Source organism: Phytophthora ramorum (assembly GCF_020800215.1).
Source record: "Phytophthora ramorum isolate Pr-102 chromosome Unknown Phyram_PR-102_s0016, whole genome shotgun sequence".
Taxonomy (NCBI): Eukaryota; Oomycota; class Peronosporomycetes; order Peronosporales; family Peronosporaceae; genus Phytophthora; species Phytophthora ramorum.
Genome location: NW_027150662.1, coordinates 1291047 through 1312630, shown reverse-complemented (window position 1 = coordinate 1312630; position 21584 = coordinate 1291047). Strand labels below are relative to the sequence as shown.

Genomic DNA, 21584 nt, shown 5'->3' with positions numbered 1-21584 from the left:
CTTTCAGACGTCCCGTCGAGTCTTCGTAGCGACGCCGCGTACTCGTCACGCGCCGGCCTTTGTCGTCCACGATGGACGACGACGACTTCTTCCGGGACCTGCCCGTGCCGGCGCGTGAGCAGAGAACCGAGACGCAGCACCGCGAGGCGGCAGCACAGCCGATGCAAACGGAGCCTGACGCCCAGCCACAAGACAAGACGCAGCCCAAGACCACGTCGCCGGCACATCCACAAACGGCTGTCCGCGACAACGACCCGAACAAGACCACGCACGGCGCCAAGGCCAAGGCCAAGCAGCAGCAGCAGCAGCAGCAGCAGCAGTCGACCAAGCCCTTTGCCCAGACCGACACGAACGCTGGTGCGGACAGCCAGTACCACCGCGCCTTCTCGTCCTACTCCTTCAGCGACTCGTCCATCGTGGACGACAAAGGCCGGCGCGTGACGAGTACGCGGCGTCGCTACGAAAACTCGACGGGACGTCTGAAAGCCGTGCACGAGCGCCAGATCGAGGGCAAGAAGCTGCGCACGACGTGGAACCGCTTGGGCCCGGACGACGAGGGCCAGCACGAGTCCGTGTGCTCCATCGGCTCGCCAGAGAAGTTCGAGGCGCTGTGGCAGCAGACGCCGTTCGGCCAGGCGCAGAAGGAGACCATCAAGGAACAGCAGCAGCAGCAGCAACAACAGCTTGATCAATCACAGCAGCAATCGTCGTCGACGTCGGAGCCAACCTCGAAGGGTGTCATTGCTGGTGCTGAAGCGAACAAGGCGGCGGCGGAGCCTACGCCAATGGAGGAGTAGCTGGATTGATCAGTCAATGAGCCGATCAATCGATCACTGGACCGCGCGTAAGGCGCCCCCTTGTCGGCTTCGGTCTGCCGACCCTTGTTTCTTCGTGTAGGAAGTTGCAACTTGCAACTTGCGACTCGCAAGCAAGCAAGTAACTTAATCGAATTCATTTATGTGTATGCTGCTTCAATCTCATGTAACCTTGTACTTCGTACGAACTGCTCGAATTCCACAAACAAGATTGCAAACCTTGCTTGAATATTGTTGGGCATGAATCCCGGACTCCAAAAACTATTTGAAAGCGTGTTATTTTTCAATGAGGTACTTCGAAGCAAATTGATGCTGACTTCGGTTTTCCAGGCTTGGATCGCCTAGACAATCCACAACTACGACATGAGCTTGTTTGGTTAAACGAGCGTGAAGCGGAAAGATGAGGAACTTCTTCGCTCGCTCGGACATTCCTCCAACTGAATTGCACCCTATCGAAATGGAGCATATCGAAAATATTATGGCGGTGACTTTGAGACCTAAGGATAAGACACGTGAAATGTACCTCATTTCGGAATGTCCGTCCCGGGCGGTAGATGAACTGATAGAAAGCCTTGGCCTTCAAATGAAGGCGCTCTAGGTCGACAAAGAACAAGACGAGTCCGTGCCTGGTTTCACATGGAATAGCACGAACGAACATGACTCTGATCAGCGCAAGCGATACGTGAAATACGTCAAGGATCGGAAAACGTTTTATTCGTTGATGAGAAGCATCAATACTTGGTCAAGGACACGGTGTGTGACGAGAATTGCCTCGCAATCAACGATAACAGGATTCAATTTGCTGTCAAGGGCACGGTGGGCATGATAGTTATGAATCGATTGGCGGAGAACCGCATGAGCTCTTTTGCAGGGCTTCGCTTCATTGTCAAGGTGAAGGCAGATTTCAGTTGGGAAGACGGCGTCAAGTATCGAAGACAAATCCTGCTGCAACTGATCCTTGCACATTTCAAGAGTCACAAACGCTGTTCTCCGATCGGCCTCTTGACGGATCTGAATAAAGTTTGGTATTTCTGCTGGTTCACCGCGGACAAGTCAATTGTTGCCCTTTCACTCCAGCGTCCCGCAAGTGCATTTTGATTCATCGAGGATATGTTGTGTGACGATAGCGAGCCGTCGGATGAAGGTATTTACGTGATGAAGACGCGCTTCATGTGTGGCGAAGGTGCAGTCAAGAGACGAAGGTGAGATGATCTTGTTCCTCCGGTGCTCGATGGAAGAGAGGCGGGGGTGTTATAGCAGTTGGAGTAAGTTATCTCCCGGTCATATTGAAGGAATCTCTGAGTCATCAGCATCAGCGATCAAAGTTTTCGGTCAAAACTTTGTAGAACTGGCAACTACATTGCTGTTGCCACTATCCTGCTCTAAGCGCTCAGCTTCTTGGTGACCTCAGCGAAAGACTTACCCTGCTCCATCGCGATCTCCTTCTCCAACTTCGACACCTGGCGAGAGTTGTCCGGGCCTGCGATGGCGCCTGCGCCCCACGGAGATCCGCCGTGAACCTCATCCACGTCAAAGAGCTGCTTCGCGCGGTAGCCAAGAGGCACGAAGGTCATGCCGTGCGAAACCATGAACGCCATTGTCATGAGCTGCGTGGTCTCCTGACCTGCTCCCATGAGCGACGTGCTAACGAATGCACCTCCGGGCTTACCGATAAGCGCACCGGCAGCCCAGAGCTGGCCCGTAGCATCGAAGAGTGACTTGGCCTGAGCAGGGAAGTCACCGAATCGGGTGGGGTACCCAAGCAGGATACCGTCGGCCTCCTTGAGGGTCTCCGGACTGGCAATCGGGTAGTCACGCTTTGGGGGTGCGTGCATCTTCGTCAGGATCTCGTCCGACAGCGTCTCTGGAACTTGGTAAATGGTGGCCTTCACACCAGGGACAGAGTCAACGCCTTCCTTAATGGACTCAGCGAGGGTGGCAGCGTGGCCATAGATCGAGTAGTAGATGACGGCGACGTTGACTGACATGATGCTTGTTGATCACAATGAAGATTGGAGAATGAAGTTTGGAATGTACACACGCGTTCCTGCATCCTCCATTTTCGTTGACGTTGCTGTGAAGTCTAGACCTACGCGATCACAATAGATTACGATTGCAAACACTTCAGGATTCTGAGGAGTTTACCGATTGTCGAAAGCGTGTGCGCAAAATGGTGAACCGTAATCTACTGCTATTACGGTTCGGCACTACGCAAACACCTCTGGAATATGGGGATTTTCACCTACTTCGAAGTATTGTCGAAATCGTACGCTAGAATAGTGTTCATAATCTCGTGTCATTCACCATTTCAGCTTGCTCAGGCACTGGTGAGCCGTAATCTACCAAGTCGGGTCTTCGTGGTGTGGAGATGGCGATAGTCCAGGGCAAGTCTGTCACCAAGAAGTTGTCGGCATGGCAGGGATTCCACTGAGCTAATGAAGGTGTACAATGAAATCATATTGTTTCTGCGTCTTAATCTCGATGGCCTACATGAACATCGACCAACAATGTTTCGTTTTGAGACTATTATAGTAGGAATGGGGCAGGTCAGTAAAGCTGCAAAAGATGATGAACTGCACTCGTGCAGGTTGCCAAAGCAAAACCGTCTCGCCCATTTGCAACGGATTGCGGGGTGAAGCTTCCCAGCAGAGCTAACTGGGTAAATACGTGAAGGCACGAAGATGGTGATGACACAAGAACAAAGCTCAGCAAAGCGCACAGGTCCTCGGTTGTCCTGCACCCGCACAGAAAATGCATATAGGTTAGTCTTTGAGCGATTTGATGGCATCGTACATCTACTCACACATTCAGGAGCTCAAGCGGAGGCTGATGCTCAGCAGGTTGTAGTTTGTAGTACGTTTTAATGGCACGATCAATCTCTATGCATACGTGTACCAATCGCTCCAGCTTGGCAGAAGGCGATCGCTCAGACGCCAGATTATCCATATGATAAATGGCTGCTTTGTAGTGCCGCCAAGTCAGCAACCGGCGCTCATTGCCATCATCAACCAACCTGTTTGGTTGCTGCGCGCTCGCCCAACTCCCATCCAGACGGAAAATTGACTTTACCTCGAAGTATTCCAGCGAGTTAGTCCGCGTAAGCTCTGCAACGTCGTCCACAATCGAATCTTCTCGTTGAAACGAGGCGACGTACAATCCATGCAAGGCAGGCTGCAGCGCGTCAAAGAGTGCAGCGACCACACTCCGGTGGACTGCAGCGCGTTGCGACTCACTTGTCTGCAAAAACGGGTACTTGAACAGTACAACCTGCGCCAAAATGGCTGCAAACTGCGTCACATCCGCAGCGACAAGCGGCAAAGCGCACGTCACTCGATCGACCGAGACACCCGCCCGAACGCCAACTCCCTGTCCTCCATACAGCAAAAATCCCGCATAGCATTCCCGAAAAATATTCGCAAAAGCCTGTAGCAAGTGGCGCAACGAATGATGCATCGCCGTCTTGGCTACCGTCTGGCCATTGCGATGTGGGGGCGTGAGCACCAGAATCCCATGCAAATGCTGTCGAATCGCTGCTTCCCTCTCGCTCTCCCGTTCTCCTCTGAAATACTTCATTTGCTCCACAAATTTCTCGTCTGCAGCTCGCGCCAAATAGTCTCGTTCCTCCACGGGCAGCTCTTCCAGCAGCCGCGTCCACTTGACTTTTTCCTCAACAATTTGAACTTCCAAGGCACTTTTCTCGGTAACAAACTCAAGCTTCGCCGTCATGTACTCGGTCCCAATTCTCCTGCGTCTGTCGTTCTCCTCGGCATCTGCAATTGTCTCCCTCATTCGCATGGTGACGCTCAATTGGAGCTGCTCGAACTGCAGCACCAAATCGTCCATACGTCGGGCGATCGTCTCTTTCCTGGCGGCTGTAAGCTCCCTCACAATTGCATTGCGTCTCTCCTGTCGCGCGTCTTCCTCTGCTAAATATTGCAATTGCTCGGGTGTGAGCAGCTCCTCGGCGCTTTGTGAAGGTCTCAGGGTCTGATTGTGACGCTGTTCTTGCTGCAGAGCGAGATGTTGCGTCGCCTGGGCCAGCAATTGCTCCGCCACTTGGTCTGCTAGTGTAGTAGGCGGTGTAGAAGAGCTTAGAGACCGCCGTGGGACTGCTGGAGCGCTGTTAAAGGGCAGGTAGGCGAGCTCATTGCTCGCCAAGTCCATGAGCTCCGCTTCCAGGTCCATGATTGGACAGTGCTAAGTCAGATGGCGAGCTCCAAGACTCGTGAGCGGGCGGACGGCCTCTTCATGATGAAGTTCATCGAGTGGGCGGAGCCTTTGGTCGAGAACTTGCTGCGACTGCGGTTCGAAAAGTACGCGGAGCCGATGTCGGCGACGAGAGGCATTTAGCCGCTCCTGGCTTGAGATGGCGAACGAGATCACGCAGAAGAATGGTGGTGCCGGTGAAGCAGTGCCACAATAAGGTGAGGCCACAACAGGCAGCTTGTGCATGTTGAAGTTGGTTGATTGGCTAACATTTACTTGGTGCCTGCAGCTCATGAAGAGCAAATGGGTGGCGTATCATGCGGGTTTGCTCAGAGCCAGTGTGTCTCGCTCGTATGGGCAACGACAAGATGACGAACACGAGCTCTCGTCCGAGTCCGAAGCACCACTAAGACTCACTTCAGTTTCGACTTCATCCACCCGCTCGCAGCTTCCATTCCGACTTTGACTTCCCCCTGAGGCAACGCCAGTCTCGACTCCGGCGGCGTCAACTCCTGGAGTTTCGATGTAAGCCCGTCTCCGGTGCTAGACACGGAAGAGCAAGCCACCTAAGAGGAAGAATCGTCGGATATTGCGCTGAAGCAAGAATCGTTCCTCCGTGGAAAATGCAGCCTTGTCAAAACTCGAGAAACTCGTCGACAGCCGATTCGCCAAGGTGCTTGAGACTCTCAAGTTGAGAGCGTCTAGAGAAGCAATTTCGGTACTGACGCGGCTACTCGCGGGCCACCATGACCAAACGAATGTGAAGAGTGAGCTTTGACGCTGGCAAGGACCGATAGGAATCGTGCCAGTGCATAGAGATTACTGGTCTGTATTCTCATCACTGTTAGATATCTTCCAGCAGGCGTTTGCGAGGCAAAAGGTCGCGGCCTCTATCACTGTCAAGGCCCGATCGATGATGAAGACATGCCGATCGTGGAGTTTAGTTCTCGTCGCGTGGTTCTTGCTGTCTTGCGGGGTGGTGCTCAGTGTGAGTAGCTCTACTTTATCTTGCATTTGATACTTGTTCACGAAGACACTCATGCGTAGTTGGTGTTGCCAGATTACCACTTCCACGGTGTATTTCCGCCAACAGAGCGGCGGCTCCATCTTTGCTATCGACGGACGAGATGGCAGTCAGACTGAAATTGAAGGTTCAAGCGAGTATTCGCGGTTTGTGGGCTTGGCAATACATCGACGCAATGAACGCATTTTCTGGAGTGACGGCCGGACTATCAAAAGTGCAAGTGGTGTCGATGGTTCAGATGTGAAGGTAGTGGTCGGCGCGCTCGTGCGAGTTGTGTGGGTGGGGACAAATTTCGGACAGACCCAAGCTGATCTGCAGGCACTGACAGTGAAAGGCACTCGATGTGATAGCGTCGTATCCTGGTCAGCTGAGCGAATTGAGTGTATCGTCGGTCTTCCTCTGCCTTTCTTGCAACAGCAAGTTCCATTTGTGAGTGAGGACGACTGCAGTATTCAAACATTTCATGGATCGATGACTGGATATACGCCGGCCTACGACGAAATGATGGCGTCAGGTACGCCTTCGCCGATCGTGGAGCGGATAGACATCGAGTCGAGTTTCATCCTTCCACACGCTTTAGCCATCGACGATCGCGAGGGCAAAGACTGGCTGTATTGGTCGAATTCTTTGGATGGTACAATCTACCGTAGCAGTTTGCGAACAAACGTCATTGAAGTGCTGCAACGTAGCTGTTGGAGTGTACGTGGCCTGGCGTTGAGCAGTCCACAGACCCCTTCGCTGGAGAAATTGTCGCTTTATTTTTCACTCGAGTCAAAAGGTACAATCTCCCAAATCGATCTGCCTCCGTCCAACACGTCCATCACCGCTCCACCGTCTGCACGAGTAATTCTAAACGGTCTGAGATCTCCACGCGGTTTGGCTATTGACGCCGCCAAGCACACCCTCTTCTTCACCGAGAAGACTGGTCGAATTTTTCAGGCGCGACTTGGCAAAGCCATGACTGCCCGTCAAAAGTCAAACATCCTGTCGGACGATGCCTCCATTGTTGCACCCGGAGTAGACATCCGTCGAATTGTGACGCGAACGTCCACAACAAGGCTAGACGGCATCGCTGTAGACTCGAAGTAAGTGACAATTGTACCGCTTCGTGCATTGGCATGCGCGCTAACTTTGGCACGTTACAGGTATCTGTACTGGTGCGAGACCAACACGAACATCGTCGCTCGGGCCTTGCGTCGTGACTTTCAGCGACAGGTCTTGGTCGGTGGGACCGCAAACTCACTCCTGAGGTTAGCCCCTCGATCTACTCTCATCCGGTTTCTTGCTCACCTTAGTTGGGATATTTTTTTCCTGTTGTAGTTGGCCCCGCGGCATCGTTCTTGGCTCCGATGATGGCAACACAAACGAGCTCAAGCAGAGCTATTACTATGCGGAATACACAGGCCGAGTTTCGAGAGGATCCGCACAAATCGCCATAGTCAACGCGCTGAGCGCACCAGCGATGCAATATTTGGACAGCGTGGTGCAGCAATCATCTGTAGAAGGAGACGGAGACCATATCTACTTTTACGCGCTGGAGTAGGTTTACTCACGTTGAAGTTAGCCGAATCCTAACTTGGTAAAACACCTTCTTGTCCAGGTTAAAACGGGTGATCCGGACAAGCTTTTGAAGAACCGTAGCATCATTAGTCATGTTAGTTAGGGTTCCCCAGGTTCATAAGGTGTCGAAGGGATCAATGTCCTGGCAGCAACTTCAGTGTCGCCTTTAGAAGCAATGTTGGAGAAGTCCATTTTGCTGTTCATTCTCCAATTTGCGACTCTACAAGCAACCCAAGCAACAACGATGGTGTCCATTTCCAAGGCTGCACTAGCGCTTTTCCTTGCCATTGCCACAGTTTCAACGGAGAGATCGGATGCGGGCGTCGCTGGCAATCTGCGTCACGAATCGCGCAATCTAGCAACGACGTATTCGACGACGAGCCAATACACCGCTTTGATGCTGGCACAGGTGAATGCCCAACGCGCTGCTCAAGGGCTTTCTCCTCTCTGTATCAACAGCAAACTTATGGCAGCTGCAAAACGGCACTCGAGCGATATGGCAGCTAATAATTATATGGCTCACTCTGGCTCCGACGGATCCACGATGTCTACCCGAGTCACCGCCGCAGGCTACAAGTGGAACAGGGTAGCAGAAAATGTCGCCGCCGGCCAAGCGAATGTTGCCGCTGTGATGGTTTCCTGGATGAAATCTACCGGCCACCGCGCCAACATACTCGGAGATTATACGCAGATCGGGTTCTCGTACGCCTACAGCAGCAGCAGCACGTACAAGCACTATTGGACGCAGGACTTTGCCAAGAGCACCACAGAGCAGTGTAACTACGAGGACGCCGAGTACATTGACACTCCATCTTTGAACGCGACGACCGAGTTGACAAACAATTCAACGATAGTCTTCTCCGACTAGCCATCACTGGTGAACGCAACTAAGCCCGACTGCAAGATTGCTCAGACTGTAGTCACTACTGCAGAAGTCATGCTGCAACAGAACGAGAAGAGTAGGAAACAAATTAACCAAAATGAGAAAACTATTATCTAGGCCTATCGATTCAGACAAGCATATCGTCAATATCTAGGCAAGCCCCAGGACTACATCAAGACTTTCACAGTCTCTAGCTAGACCCAGAAGCACCAGCACCCGGTGCAAGTCACCATTCTCTCTTCTTCTTCGCGCTGATTCTGGCGCATCGTATCAGACTCGCTCGAAGACTCCTCAGTTGGTTCAGGACTGAGGTTGTGGCCCGGGCTCGTCCAGGGAATGTCGTCGTCATCATCGACGTCGTCATTGCCTCCTCGACCGAACACTTGCGTCCATGAGTGCTTGTACTTGCTGGAGCGGTTGAAGGCATACGCAGCGCCGAAGACCGTGTAATTGCCCAGAATATTGCGGCGGTGACCGGAGGACTTCATCCATGAATCGACGACAGCGTTCACGTTCTTCTGGCCAGCAGCCACATTCTCCGCGACGGCACCTCCTGTAAACCCGGCTTCAGCAGCACGCTGCGCCATCTTGGACTCGTCCGAACCTTTGTGTCCCATGAAGCAGTTTGCAGCCATGTCGTCCGCCTGTCGCTGAGCTGCTGCTTGCAGTTTGCTGTGCATGCGCAGAGGTGGGAGATTCTTGACGGCGCGCTCTTGGTTCACGCGCTCCAGCATGGTGGCAAGATAGTCGCGTGGCTGCATCTTTCGGGGCGATTGGCGTAAAAGTGTTGCTCTCGCGGCAGCGAATGCGCGAATGAAAACCACTGGAGACGATGGCGATCTTCTGTTGAGGTCTGATGCAGTAGTAATGTCACACTTACCTCAATTCGATCCGGACTCTTCGGCACCCAATGCGTTGGAGTTCCCAGCATCCTTGCCACGGGGTCTTGCCACCAGTCACAGCGCAGATACACACATTACAGATGCTGTAGCTACTTCCGCAACATGCTCCTCTTGTCTAAGGGTGTTACTATCATGCACGTACTTCGAGGCCTGAAAGCGAAAACCTCGAATGAAGAGTGCGCTGGCAGGGTACGACGGAAGGAAAGCCCCAGAAACTCACCCCCGACTGGACAATCCGACAGCCTCACGAGCAGCAATTCGAGGAAACTCGTCCGAACCGCGCCACCTGCCAAGAGACAGCCACCACCCCAACAACTCCATGCGAAAAAGTAAAAGCCCCAAAATTCTCGATTGACACCCTCCACCCTTAGGCTTTCGCATTGCTCTGCTGGTGCTTGGCCTCCTGCGCCTCGAAGCGCTCCTTGACCTCTGGCTGCATGACCGACTTGATGCCTTCTACCAGCGACTTGTTCTTGTCCAGCTCGCCCTGCCAATGCAATGCACACTTCCGTCAGAATATTGGCAATATTGTCAATATTGTCAATGCCGAATGTGACGCACCAAGTAGCAGCGCGTGTAAGCGTCGTACTCCTTCTGGCACCCCACTTTGCCCTGCGCCTTCTGCTGCAGGAACACCTCCGTGTACCACTTGTCAAAGCACTGCTCGTACGCCGCCTTCTTCTGCCAGCAACCGGGCTCCTCCTGCTCTTGGTCCGCCATCCTCCAATTAATTGGGAATTCCCGACTCAGTTGGCCAATGTATGCGGAATAAAAAACCTTCGATCGGAATTACGGCAAAATGGCTACACTTTAGAGCCCCACACGTCGCATGAACAGATCTACCGGGCGTGCTGGAACTGCATTTGATACTGCTGCGACGTCTGGAACGGGTGCGGCTCTCGCTGGAGCTGGGCCGGCAGCGACTGATAGGAGCTAGCAATGGACGGAGTTCCCGTCTGACCCGGCACCATGATGTGGTGGCCGCTCAGGAAGCACTGGTCGCACACGCGCTGCGGCTCGGATAGCGCAAACTTTGGCAGCGACACGCGGTTGGTCGAATGTTGACTGCACACACTCTGGCCGCAGTTCCGGCAGTGGTGGCGGCGCTTCACGAGCGTGAAGCTGCACGCACACACGTGGCACATGCGCGCCTGCTTCCAGCGCGGCGGGAACGCCGTCTTGCTGCGCGGGCCGGCGCCGATACTCCGAGAGCTCATATTCACGTGGCCGTGATTGCTCTTGACGTCTTCGTGCACCTGAAAGCTGGACATGAGTGACACGTCGGGCGGACCCTTGGCCGGGTCGAACATGCCCAGCGGCATCGAGTCTTCCGCCGTCGCGATGGAGATGAGGTCGTTCTCGCGCTCGCGCAGACGCTGCTCCGTCAGCAGCGACTTGACGTGCGGGTCGCTCCTCGACAGCGCGTTGCCACGGTCCGGGCCAACGCTGTAGCCTCCGTACATACTACCGCCACCGCCAAAGTTGCTCTCTAGCGCGCCAAAGTTGCCCTGCGGTACGCCATAGTACGATTCCTGGTCCGACACACTCCGCTCGAGTCTGCCCTGGCGCGGAGGCTGCTGCTGGAACGGCTGCTGCTGGTAGAGTCGGTGGTGCTGCTGGTACTCGAGTTCATCCTCGTCCACGTCGTCGTCCTCCTCTCCGTAGTACGTATGGTTCTGCTGGGGCTGGTAGTCCGAGCCGTCGCGGATGTCGTCGTGCAAGATGGTGTGATCGTTATACGGCAGCTGGTAGTCGATGGTCTCGGTGACCGGCTCGCCGTCGTCCTTGTCGCCCATGAGGTCGTGCTGGTGCAGCTCGCCGCCGTCCTGGGGCCTGCGACTTCCGTGCGCGGCGGCACGCAGCACTTCCAGGATGCGTTCGCCGCACTCAGCCTGCACGGCCAGGTCGATGGGCAGGTGGCCGGCGTCGTTGCGCATGTGCACGGCGTACGGGTTGGCGAAGACCACCTTGACCACGATGTCCGTGGGCGCGTCCTGGTGCAGACAGACCCAGTGCAGCACCGTCATGCCGCTGGCGTCCGTGCGCTGCGCCACCTGGCGGTTCTCGCGCATGGCCGTGAGCAGCGAGTCCCAGTCGCCGTTGATCGCGTGCAGGAAGTCGCCGTCCATGGTGGTAGATAGATGCGAGTGTTAATAAGGCGGAAGAGGCTTGGGACCCCAAGCCGACTTGGACTCTCTGACTGTCTCGATCAGAGAGCTCCTTCCTGTGTGCTTGGCGATTTGGCGATAGGCGAGCGGGAAATGCACCTTTTAAATGCGTACAGTGTGTGGCGCCTTTAGAAACAAGATGGGTTTGCCGAGTTTGCCGGGTTATCCGTTCTGATAGGCAATTACTCCTTTGTTAGTCCCTATCTTTGCATAATTTATTGACATTCTATACCAAAAGATATTAGTTGTAATATCGAAAATGAAACGCATTGCAAGGTGCGGGATGGGCTTCAAGCGCCGTAAGCGCCGGCTAAGTTGCGCTGGTGCGAAGTTGCTGTGTGTTGTTGCCGCGGGCACTCCCGCTCTTTGGAGGGCTGCGCCCACACATGTACACTTCGGCGTGCGCTCCCGCCAAGAGAGCAGCTCTCTCTTCAATAAACCTCTCTTTGTCGTCGCAGCGTAGGGATATGCCCTGATCTAGCAATTGAACTGATAATGTTGCAGACAGACTTGCCTCCCCGAAAACCCCGCCACTCGCGACGCGAAAAAGCAGTTTGGCGTTGGGAGAGAACGTATTACATGTACTTGGTCAAGGCAGCCGACGGCACATGCCTAATCAATCGCCATTAGGCAACATGCCCCGACTCCAAGTGGCTCTACGCCACGATGGCCACATCCCGTACCGATTGGCAAGGGCAGCCACGTTAATTATAATACGCTCTCTCATAGACAGCAAGCCATGAGCTCCTGTATAGCAACTTGGCAATGCACGGAGCGGCGAAGTCCACCAGCCTGTCTTGCCAGTCTATCCACTGCTTCAAATGCTGAAATTCGCCAGTGTACACCACACTTTCATGGTGTGGAGCACTCCGAAACTGGAGTGGTGGACATCCCCCCGTCTAACACGATCATCCGTTCCGACGGGATTCCCTCAATCAATTCCGCATCTGAGATGGCGGCGGACGTCAGCGCCCGCGTGCACCTCGTGGCTGAGAAGCTTCAGCAGAAGGCGCAGGACGCGCAGCGCAAGGGTAACGAGAATGCTGCGCGCGCCCTGTCCGCCTCCGTGCGTGACCTGCGCGAGGCCATGGCGCTCATCTCCGAGCAGCGCCATCTGCTTGCTCGCCGTCGGGGCGAAGGCGACGACGAAGAGGACGACGCCGATGCCCACGTGCAGGAGCTGGCGACGCGGCTAGCGCGCGTGGATTCGATGCTGGGCAAGAAGGCGGACGACATGAAGCTCAAGGGCAACGAGAACGCGGCGGCGGCGCTGCAGCAGTCGGCGCGCGCTGTGGAGAACGGCCGTGGTCTGCTTCTGGAGCAGCAGCAAACGATCTATGGCCTGTTAGGACGATGGGAGACGCTGGAGGATGTTATAAGCGGCAGGAAGAGACGCAGACGCAGCAGCATGGCGACCAGTGACGGGGAGGAGGAGGACAGGGAGATGGACACTCCGCACGGACAATTGATCGCACGCGTCCGACATTTCGAACAGCTTGGAGCGCTGATTGGAGATCTTTTTCCTGGGTGTAAAGAGGTGGACGAGGTGAGAGACGAGATGGAGAAGCTGAAGCACAAGGGGAAGGAGGCTGACAGACTGCAGATGGAGCTGCAAACAGCTCAGGAGGAAGCGATGGAAGCGAACGAGATGCTGAAGCAGGAGAGTTTGGCGCTGCAAGAAGCCAGAGGAGAGTTGGAGGGGCAGAGGCTCAGAGAAGTGCAGCGGCAGGAAGAGGATGCGGCGTTGCTGGAGCAGCAGCGAGAGGCGTGCCAGGCGATGGAGGAACTGGTGCGTGAGAGCGACCAAGAGATTCGGCGCATGACGCAGAGTGCGACGGCGCGCTCAGAAGAAATGCAGTCTCTTCGAGTCGAGATTGAGAGTTTGGCGTCGGAGAAGGAGCGCCTTGTGAGAGCTCATGCCGATGAGATTGAGGGACTGCAAGGACAGTTGGTGAGCGCGATGGATGCTATTTTGTCGAAGGCAGGGCAGAGCGAGTCGACACATGCTGAACATCTTCAAACGCTGGTGGACGAACTGACCTCGGAGAAGGAGGACCTTGTAAAGGCGCACGCAGATGAGATCGGGGATCTTCGCCTCCAGCTCGAGAGTGCCACAGCTTCTCTATCGCCGAAACCTGATGAAAGTACAGCAAGTGACGCTGAAGAACTGCAGTCGCTGCAGAGCCACATCGATAGTTTGGCCTTGGAGAAGGAGGCCCTGGTCACGAGGCACACGGATGCAGTTGAAGAACTGCAACAGGCGCACGCAAATGAGATTGAAGATCTTCGCAGGCAGCTCTTGGCATCTCAATCAGCAAAATCAGACGAGAGTGCAGTAATCGATGTCGAAGAACTACAGTCGCTGCAGAACCAAATGGATGTTTTGGCTTTGGAGAAGAAGGACCTGGCCAAGAAGCATGCGGATGAAGTTGAAGAGCTCGGGCACGTACACTCAAGTGAGAGCGAAGACCTTCGCCGCCAACTTAGGATTGCGGAAGGAGCTCTTTCGACGAAGACTGAACAGGCGGTAGCATCAAGGACCGAAGAACTGCAGTTGCTGCAGGCTCAGATTGAGACGCTGACTTCAGAAAAGGAGAGCCTTGTTAAGTCGCATGAGGATGAAATTGAAGAGCTTCGTCGCCAGCTCGATGATGCACGTGCTTCCCTCTCCGTTAAACTGGAGTATTCAGAGCTACAGTCACTGAGGGACGAGATCAATAATTTGACCTTGGAGAAGGGGAACTTTGTAAAAAAACATGCCAGTGAGCTTGAGAACCTCCGGAGGGTCCACTTGGGTGAGATCGAAGATCTTCAGCAACAGCTTAATGACGCGGCAGCTGCTCTCACGGCAAAGACAGAGAAGGTCGCGTCAAATGCCGATGAGCTGCAACAGCTCCGGGCTGAGGTGGGCGCCTTGACTATCGAGAAGGATCACCTCGTAAAAAAGCACGCAGATGAAGTTGACAAACTGAATTATCCGGCGGAGGGCGAATCAACCGACTCAAGAAGCGTACCAGAGGATCACGAGGAGTCTGCTATCGATGAATATGATGAAAATGAAGAGGCTGAAGATGTACCAGTGCTGGAACTAGAAGAAGACGAGTCACAAGCAGCAGATATTGCAGCTGAAGACGAGGTCGAGACCAGTTCAGGTGATGCTGCTGATGTTGCTAAAGACTTCAGGAAATCATCAGAAATGCAGGCTACTCTTGACGATCTACGAGCACAACTTGCAGAATACGATGAGCGCTTGCAAGCTCAACAGGATACTATTTCGGCACTGGAACAGGAGCAAGCCGATCTTCAGGAGCAAATTGAGATTCTCACGAACGACAAAGTGCAGACAATTGATGAATTACACCGTGTGCACGAGGCGGAAGCATCCAAATTACAGGCCAATCTTAACGACCTTCAAGCGAAACTCACCGACTATGAACAGCGCCTAGAAGAACGTCAAAATACTATATTGGCTCTGGAAAAGGAGCAGCTCGAACATGAGGAGCGCATTGAGCTTCTGACGAATGAAAAGTCACAGCTGGTTGACGATTTGCATAATACGCATGGGGAGGAGACAATACGTTTAACTCAGTGCGTGGCCGACAATGAAGCTACAATTGAGTCATTGTCTGCGCAACTGCAGCAGACGAAAGATACGCTCGCAGCTAAAGCAACTGAACAAAGCGAAACCACAGATACTCTGGAGCGCTGTGAAGCCGAGCTCCATACCTGTCGCTCGGAATTAGACGCTCAAATTCGCGAGTCCAGTCAGCTCAAGAATGATCTGGAGGCGTTGCAAGATGCTGAGAACGCTAAGAGCGGAGAAATTGACGAGCATCTGACCCAGCTTACTAGTGAGCTGCATGAAGTGGTACTTAACTTGAGCTCCAATGAGAAGTTGGATGAAGATGCAGCGCTTGGTTTTACAGGGAAAGCGTGGCGCTCCACAGAAGTTGCAAAGCTATGTAGCAGGATTGCACCACTACTAACCAATCTGGTATCCGTTCGAGATGAGCTACGTACTACAGAGGAGCAACTGGAATCAATTCGCAACGAGGGCGATAACCAGAAGCTGATTCTTGGACGGTTCATAAAAACTTCAGATTGGCGCTTGTTCGCGAAGGATGGCGAAGAAGAAGATGAGGTTATAAGAACGCTAGATTCTGCTGAGAATGCTAGCGAGTTATTGGCTGTCGCGAAAACCAACACTCTACGCTGGCTTGGCGAGCTACAGGAGCTCCGAGAGCACGTCACAAAGGACAGAGTAAGACTGGACGAGCTGGAGCTGGAGAAGCAGCAGGAGCAGGAACGACTAGTGGCACTCGAAGTGTCTAAGCGCGATCTCGAGGTCCAGGTAGAATCTTTGAGAGAACAGTTGGCAATTGTGCGAAGTGAAAAGGAGGAAATGGCGAAGGCTGCCGAAAGGCTAAAATCCCAGAGCCATACGGCTAACATCCAGGAACAGCAACAACAAGCCGCTCAGCAACAGGAGGTGGCTGAGCTTCAGCAGCAACTGGTTACTGTGCGTAGCGATTTTGAGCGATACCGTGTCCGGTCGCACACAGCGCTCAAGAAAATGGAAAAGCGCGCAGAGCTCCTTAATGGCATGCGGAAAGAGAACGAGGTATTGCTGCAACAAGTCCAAGAGAGCGACCGACTGAGAGATCAAGCTGATGCCGCCCGTAAAAACGGCGAATCTCAGTTGCAAGAGGTGCAGCGTACACAAGAAATGATGCAGGCAGATTTTGACCAACTTGTGATGGAGAAAGCACGCGTCATTGCTGAGCTGGAGGAAGAAAACCAGCGTTTGGAGTCGGAACGAGAGCAAACCGACAAACAAATTGGAGGGTTGACTCTTAAAATCCAAGAGCTGGAGAGAGAGAAAATGCAGATTGGAGAAGAAAGTGAGCGCATCAAGGAAGCAGAGCAGGCAGCCTTCCAGGCGCGTCTTAATACCGCCACAGATGCGGCCCAAACTGCGAAGCAAGAATTGCAAAAGGTGCACGATGCGCTAGCTGTGAGCAAGATGGAGAATGAAAAGCGACAGCATCTTATTGAGTCTTTGGAGCTGAAGCTGGAGCAACAAACCAGCTCCCCACCAGTTGTGGACAGCACTCATATCTCTTCCCCCGTTGGGTATGTGCCACAGCTTGCTCCACGTGCCGCTGAAGTGAAAAGGAATGAAGGTGAGCTTGAAAAGGAGGTGGTCACTTTGAAGGCATCGGAATCTTCGCTGAGGAAGCAGCTTGGTGACGCTGGTACAGAGTTGATTGCTCTCCAAGAGCGCTTTGCTACAACCAAAGCAGCAAATGCCGAAAAGGTGTTCGCGCTGGAGGAGCAAATCAATCACTGGAAAGTGGAGCTAGCTACCGCGAGCGATGAAATACGCCGCCTTAGTGCTGTGCTTGAAACTCACAAGAACACAATGCAGCAGTCGAATTCTAATGGCAAACTTCCGGAATTGCCCCCGGACCAGATGAATGGAGTCGTCGAACGGCAACTCACAGTGCAGGTCCAAGAGCTTAAGACAGAGTTGGCAGATGCAAATACGGAACTTGCCTTGCTAACGAGGGCCTTAGATTCTTGTCGAGAAGAGCTGCAGGAAGCGCGGGATCATCTCGACGCGCTTGCCCCCTCATCATCTGAACCAGAAAGTGGTGAGGACCCGACTGGCGCTTCTAAGACTTCGAGGGTGATGGCTGCCAAGGATGAGGTTCTGAAAAAAATACGCGTGCAAGTACTTGAGCTACAGGAGGAGCTGCAGACTCTGCATGAAGAGAAGGCAGCTCTCGAACTCGAACGCGAAAAGGAGGAGCTAGATGAATTACAAGCAAGTCGAAAACACATGCAGTCCGAGAAGGAGCGCGCGATGCAACTACAAAGACGGCAGACACTAGTGTCTGGCTTCGAGAAGCAGGTGACAACGATTGTAGACGAGTTACAGCAGCGGCTTGAGGACCACTCGAGCGCATTCCGTGAAGTCTGCGACTTCCGTGACGAGCATCGCGTGGCTCTCTCTTCTGATAATGACGGGGCTCCTGGTGGTATGACGAACGCTGCAGGACATGCTGGCGAGTCGGAGTTTGAAGAGTGCCTGGTCATGCGAAGCGGTGTGATCATTAAGGCCGGCGCAAGCTTTCAATTGCCAGTGATCTGTGAAAAGAGCGGTTGGCGCGTGGTATGGAACTTCTCTGTGAAAGAAGATGCGGCTGATGTCTCGTTCAAGCTATCTGCAATGATGGCGGATGCGACGCCAACTGAGGTGGAGGTTGTATCTCCCGAGCGAATGAATGAGATGTCTGGAGTGTTCCAGGTGCAGCAGGACAGCACGACTCTAGTGTTTGAATGGGATAACTCGTTCTCGTGGCTCAACGAGAAGACGCTGGACTATCACGTCTCCATCCAAGAGCCACTGACTCCGCAGGTGCAGAAGGTCCGGCGCAGTGAGCGTGATCTACAAGCCAAAGCGAAGCTGCTGGAGGACGGATTGGCACTAATTCAGATGGAAGCCCAGCGCCGCTCAGAGCTGTCGGCCACGTTGGAGCGACTAAGCTCGTGTGAAGCGACCAAGAACAAACATCTGGAGCAGTTTGACGCTCGGAAGACCGAGGTATTGACGCAAAAGACGCGCTTCCAGGAAGAGATGGACGCGCAAAAGGCTGCTTTCTCAGCCATGTTGCGGGAGCAGGACGAGCTAGAAGATGTCGAGCGTAGTATTACTCGGGCGTGGGAGGCTGCTGTGTCTGAGCGCGAAGATGTGGAGATGACCCTGCAGCTCGCGGGTAATGGAGCACAGTTAGAGACACTTGCTCATGAACTGGAGCAGCAAATGAGGTCCGTGGCCGAGCAGCTGAAGAATCCCGTCCGTGTCGAAGATAACGTAGAGGCCAGCAAGGACGGAGAGGAGAAAGCAGCGTTGGCTGCTGATCTGGAGGAGGTGGAGCAGAACACCACCGAAGACAGGAAACTGGAAGCCGAGCAAGCCGAAGATGAGGGAGGTCCTCGCTCAGTCGCAGACACGGAATGAGGTATCCGCAGTGACGTAGCTTCTGATGTATCGTGTAAAGCTCAATTGCCTCTTCATGAGACCCACCAAGGTCGTTGCAGCAAGTGAACTAACTTACTCCACATATAAAAAACAGACAACAAGGTACCAGCAGGCTCACTTCCTGCTGAAAACATCACGGCGTGTAGTGGTAGATTGTCAGGACTGGAACTAAGCTTGCCAGAGCCCCTCATCACTCCTCCTTGATAGCATCGAAAGCCTTGACGATGTTGCCCGGGGCCTGTACGAGCTCAATGAGCACGCCTTCTCCCGAGAGTGGCGTGGCCTCGTTGCCCTTGGGGTGGATGAAGGCCACGTTGAAGCCCGCCGCGCCCTTGCGGATCCCACCGGGCGTGAAGCGCACACCTTTGCGGGTGAGCTCCTCCACACATTTGGGCAGGTCGTCCACCCACAGTCCGATGTGGTTCAGCGACGGCACGTGCACTTTGGGCGCCTTGGAGGCGTCGATGGGCTGCATGATGTCCACCTCCACGGCGAAGGGTCCCTTCCCACACTGCAGAATGTCCTCGTCCACGTTCTCCTTCTCGCTGCGGAAGGACCCTTTCTTGACCAGTCCGAACGTGTCCACCCACAGAGCACTCAGCGCGCTCTTGTCTGTGCCCCCCACCGCCACTTGCTGCAACCCCAGCACCCGGAACGTCGATTTCTAAACAGTTGATACACTTAGAGAAAGGATACTTTTGTTGCGTGATACAATACTTCCGCCTACGTGAGCGATTTGCTGGTACCGCACCGCGACGGAGCGCAGCATGCGCGGCGTCTTGTTCATCCACATGCTTCGCTACGCTAGAGCCAAGTTCGAAGAGCTTCACCTTTGGAGTTCGTGGTGTGCATGGTGTGTCGCGGCGACTTCAACATGCATCGTCTTTGCAAGTCGCCGCCACACAAATCACACACAATTCCAATCGCGTCCCCCCAAAATGTCGTCTTCGGCGTCTTCCGACGGCAGCCCGGCCAACGCGCGCCCGACCGCTAGCAGAGCCGCCGACGTGCCCGCGGGACCCAAGAAACGGTTGGCAGAGCCCGAGATTATTGCGCTGAATGAGCTGCTGGACACGTTCCCCAGCGAAATGGACGAGAGCGGGGACGCTCACAAGCGCAGGAAGATGCGCGCCGCTGGCTACCAGCGCTACCAGCCGCGGCGCGAGCGCGAAGACGTGGAGCGACGCAGCCCCAAGCCGCGCACAAACGATGACACAGAATCGGAAGGAGAGAAGGAGCAGGACGAGGAACAAGACGCGACCAAGGACAAAACACTCGCGACCTCCAGTGCCGGCCCCGGGTCCAATTCCGGAGCCTTCGGGAGACACACGAAGCTCACGGACCTGGAGCAGCACGTGCGCAACTTGGAGAGGGACAATTTGCACTTAAAGCAGGCGCTGCTGCTGGGAAAGAACGCGGCCGGACGCAATGCAGCGGGCGCTTCCGCGACGCTCGGCAGTTTAGGGTCATTGAGCAGCTTGGCGGGGCTGAGAGGCGTGGGGGCTCCCGGAGCTTCCGGAGGGGAAAACCGCGCCAATATTCAGAGACTGCTGGCTGAAAGAACCAAGGTGGTAACGGAGATGGTGGAGCAGCTGAACGCGACGTACCTGAGTCTCGGGGATGCCTCGCGCGTGTGGCACGAGGACTGCCGCATTGGCGTCGGCGTGCGTGAGTGGGATGCGTTCGGACGCCTGCAGACGATCAGTCTGTGGAACATGATCCGCTCCGTGTTCACGAGCATCGTGGTGGACATCGTGGAGCTGCGGCCGCATCTGCCCGACGGCGAGATGATCCTGACCAAGTGGCGTATTCAGGGCGAGATCGCCTCGGCGCAGCATTTGGAGCGCGTGTGTGCGTCGGAGGACTGTCCGGCCACCATGCGCGTGGCGCTGATGGCCATCAAGTCCTCGGACTTGACGTTCACGGTCACCACGTACGTCGTGTTCCAGGAGCTGCGCATTGCCGAGCAGCACCACTGCTGGGACCAGGTCGGCGTCTTCAAGCGGCTCTTTGGCGGCGAGATCCCGCCGAGTGTACAGCGTATGCTGGCCATCGACGAGGAGACCGCGGCCGGCCGCAAACAACCACTTGAAGTGTGAGGAAGCCCTCGTTGGCAGCTTGTATTTATCTCTTTGGGCCGCCGGCCACTCACGATGAACGGCGGCATGGTAATAGCTTCAGTTGGGTGGTATATTTTGCTTTATAGGGACTAGTCTACATCAACGATGAACGGTATTCACGGCACTCATTGTTACTTGAAATGTCCAGTCTGTCACTGGTAGTGGATGCCCTCTCCGATGACGTCGAGCATGCGCTTCTTGTACTGCTTCATCTTCTTGTCCCACATGGTGCGCGTGAGCGGCACACTGTGGCCTGACACACGGCTGGACACGAGGTTCTTCTTGCGGAGCTCGACGGGGATCTCCACGGGCGGCTGGGCCACGACGTGGCGCATGCGGCTCATGCTGAAGCGCATGAGCGGCTCTGGGTGGGCGTGCAAAATGTGCATCTTGAGTTCCTGGGCCTCCTTCGGCAGGGGCGTCGCGCTGAGCGGGTCCTCGCTCGGGCGCTTGTGCGCAGAGGTGCGCGGCTTGAAGTGCAGGTTGGACTTCTTGAGCGGAGGCAGCAGACCCATGACTGGCAGACTGTTAAACAGCGAGCTTGGTGGCGATGCTGAGCGCACTTGAGGTGAGCGTAGCCAATTCAAAAGTGAGTGAGGTGTTCGCTGCATCGATGCCACCACCACAAGAACAGCGGCGCGCGTGTGGCTCCGTCTCCGAAGAGACTTCCCATCATGGCGATGAGATGTCAAGCGGGCAGAGGTGTGCAACGCAATGCCCTCCAGCAGTCCAATCTGACCGATTACCGCGCTCGTCCCAACATCCGTGGTTGATGACCGCGTGCTGGTGCAGTGGCGCATCCCCGTCGAGGCCCTGGCTATGAGAATACATGCGGAGACCGGGTTCTAGAGGTGTTGGGGA

At 54.7% G+C, this 21584-nt stretch overlaps 10 protein-coding genes across 10 annotated transcripts; 4 read left to right on the top strand and 6 right to left on the bottom strand.

The window, feature by feature from the left end:
• Window positions 1-71: 71 nt before the first annotated feature.
• KRP23_13113 (uncharacterized protein) lies at window positions 72-797 on the top strand (the record flags this gene model as incomplete). Its single annotated transcript, XM_067883783.1, has 1 exon — window positions 72-797. One exon carries the CDS (start codon window positions 72-74, stop codon window positions 795-797), a length of 726 nt encoding a protein of 241 aa, XP_067739197.1.
• A 1400-nt stretch (window positions 798-2197) lies between these two features.
• Window positions 2198-2803, bottom strand: KRP23_13112 (NAD(P)H dehydrogenase (quinone) FQR1; the record flags this gene model as incomplete). Its single annotated transcript, XM_067883782.1, has 1 exon — window positions 2198-2803. The coding sequence occupies one exon, from the start codon at window positions 2801-2803 to the stop codon at window positions 2198-2200; it is 606 nt and encodes a 201-aa protein (XP_067739196.1).
• A 559-nt stretch (window positions 2804-3362) lies between these two features.
• On the bottom strand, window positions 3363-5000 carry KRP23_13111 (uncharacterized protein; the record flags this gene model as incomplete). Its single annotated transcript, XM_067883781.1, has 2 exons — window positions 3363-3549; window positions 3619-5000. 2 exons carry the CDS (start codon window positions 4998-5000, stop codon window positions 3363-3365), a joined length of 1569 nt encoding a protein of 522 aa, XP_067739195.1.
• A 206-nt stretch (window positions 5001-5206) lies between these two features.
• Window positions 5207-7588, top strand: KRP23_13110 (uncharacterized protein; the record flags this gene model as incomplete). The annotated part of the gene is made up of 6 exons (XM_067883780.1): window positions 5207-5239; window positions 5311-5344; window positions 5870-6009; window positions 6082-7130; window positions 7191-7295; window positions 7366-7588. 6 exons carry the CDS (start codon window positions 5207-5209, stop codon window positions 7586-7588), a joined length of 1584 nt encoding a protein of 527 aa, XP_067739194.1.
• Window positions 7589-9757: 2169 nt separating this feature from the next.
• On the bottom strand, window positions 9758-10110 carry KRP23_13109 (uncharacterized protein; the record flags this gene model as incomplete). Its single annotated transcript, XM_067883779.1, has 2 exons — window positions 9758-9877; window positions 9952-10110. The coding sequence occupies 2 exons, from the start codon at window positions 10108-10110 to the stop codon at window positions 9758-9760; spliced, it is 279 nt and encodes a 92-aa protein (XP_067739193.1).
• A 119-nt stretch (window positions 10111-10229) lies between these two features.
• Window positions 10230-11519, bottom strand: KRP23_13108 (Vacuolar protein sorting-associated protein 27; the record flags this gene model as incomplete). The annotated part of the gene is made up of 1 exon (XM_067883778.1): window positions 10230-11519. The coding sequence occupies one exon, from the start codon at window positions 11517-11519 to the stop codon at window positions 10230-10232; it is 1290 nt and encodes a 429-aa protein (XP_067739192.1).
• A 991-nt stretch (window positions 11520-12510) lies between these two features.
• Window positions 12511-18582, top strand: KRP23_13107 (uncharacterized protein; the record flags this gene model as incomplete). Its single annotated transcript, XM_067883777.1, has 1 exon — window positions 12511-18582. The coding sequence occupies one exon, from the start codon at window positions 12511-12513 to the stop codon at window positions 18580-18582; it is 6072 nt and encodes a 2023-aa protein (XP_067739191.1).
• Window positions 18583-18793: 211 nt separating this feature from the next.
• On the bottom strand, window positions 18794-19396 carry KRP23_13106 (uncharacterized protein; the record flags this gene model as incomplete). Its single annotated transcript, XM_067883776.1, has 2 exons — window positions 18794-19267; window positions 19331-19396. The coding sequence occupies 2 exons, from the start codon at window positions 19394-19396 to the stop codon at window positions 18794-18796; spliced, it is 540 nt and encodes a 179-aa protein (XP_067739190.1).
• Window positions 19397-19541: 145 nt separating this feature from the next.
• On the top strand, window positions 19542-20702 carry KRP23_13105 (uncharacterized protein; the record flags this gene model as incomplete). The annotated part of the gene is made up of 1 exon (XM_067883774.1): window positions 19542-20702. The coding sequence occupies one exon, from the start codon at window positions 19542-19544 to the stop codon at window positions 20700-20702; it is 1161 nt and encodes a 386-aa protein (XP_067739189.1).
• A 173-nt stretch (window positions 20703-20875) lies between these two features.
• On the bottom strand, window positions 20876-21238 carry KRP23_13104 (uncharacterized protein; the record flags this gene model as incomplete). Its single annotated transcript, XM_067883773.1, has 1 exon — window positions 20876-21238. One exon carries the CDS (start codon window positions 21236-21238, stop codon window positions 20876-20878), a length of 363 nt encoding a protein of 120 aa, XP_067739188.1.
• Between the last annotated feature and the right edge of the window lie 346 nt (window positions 21239-21584).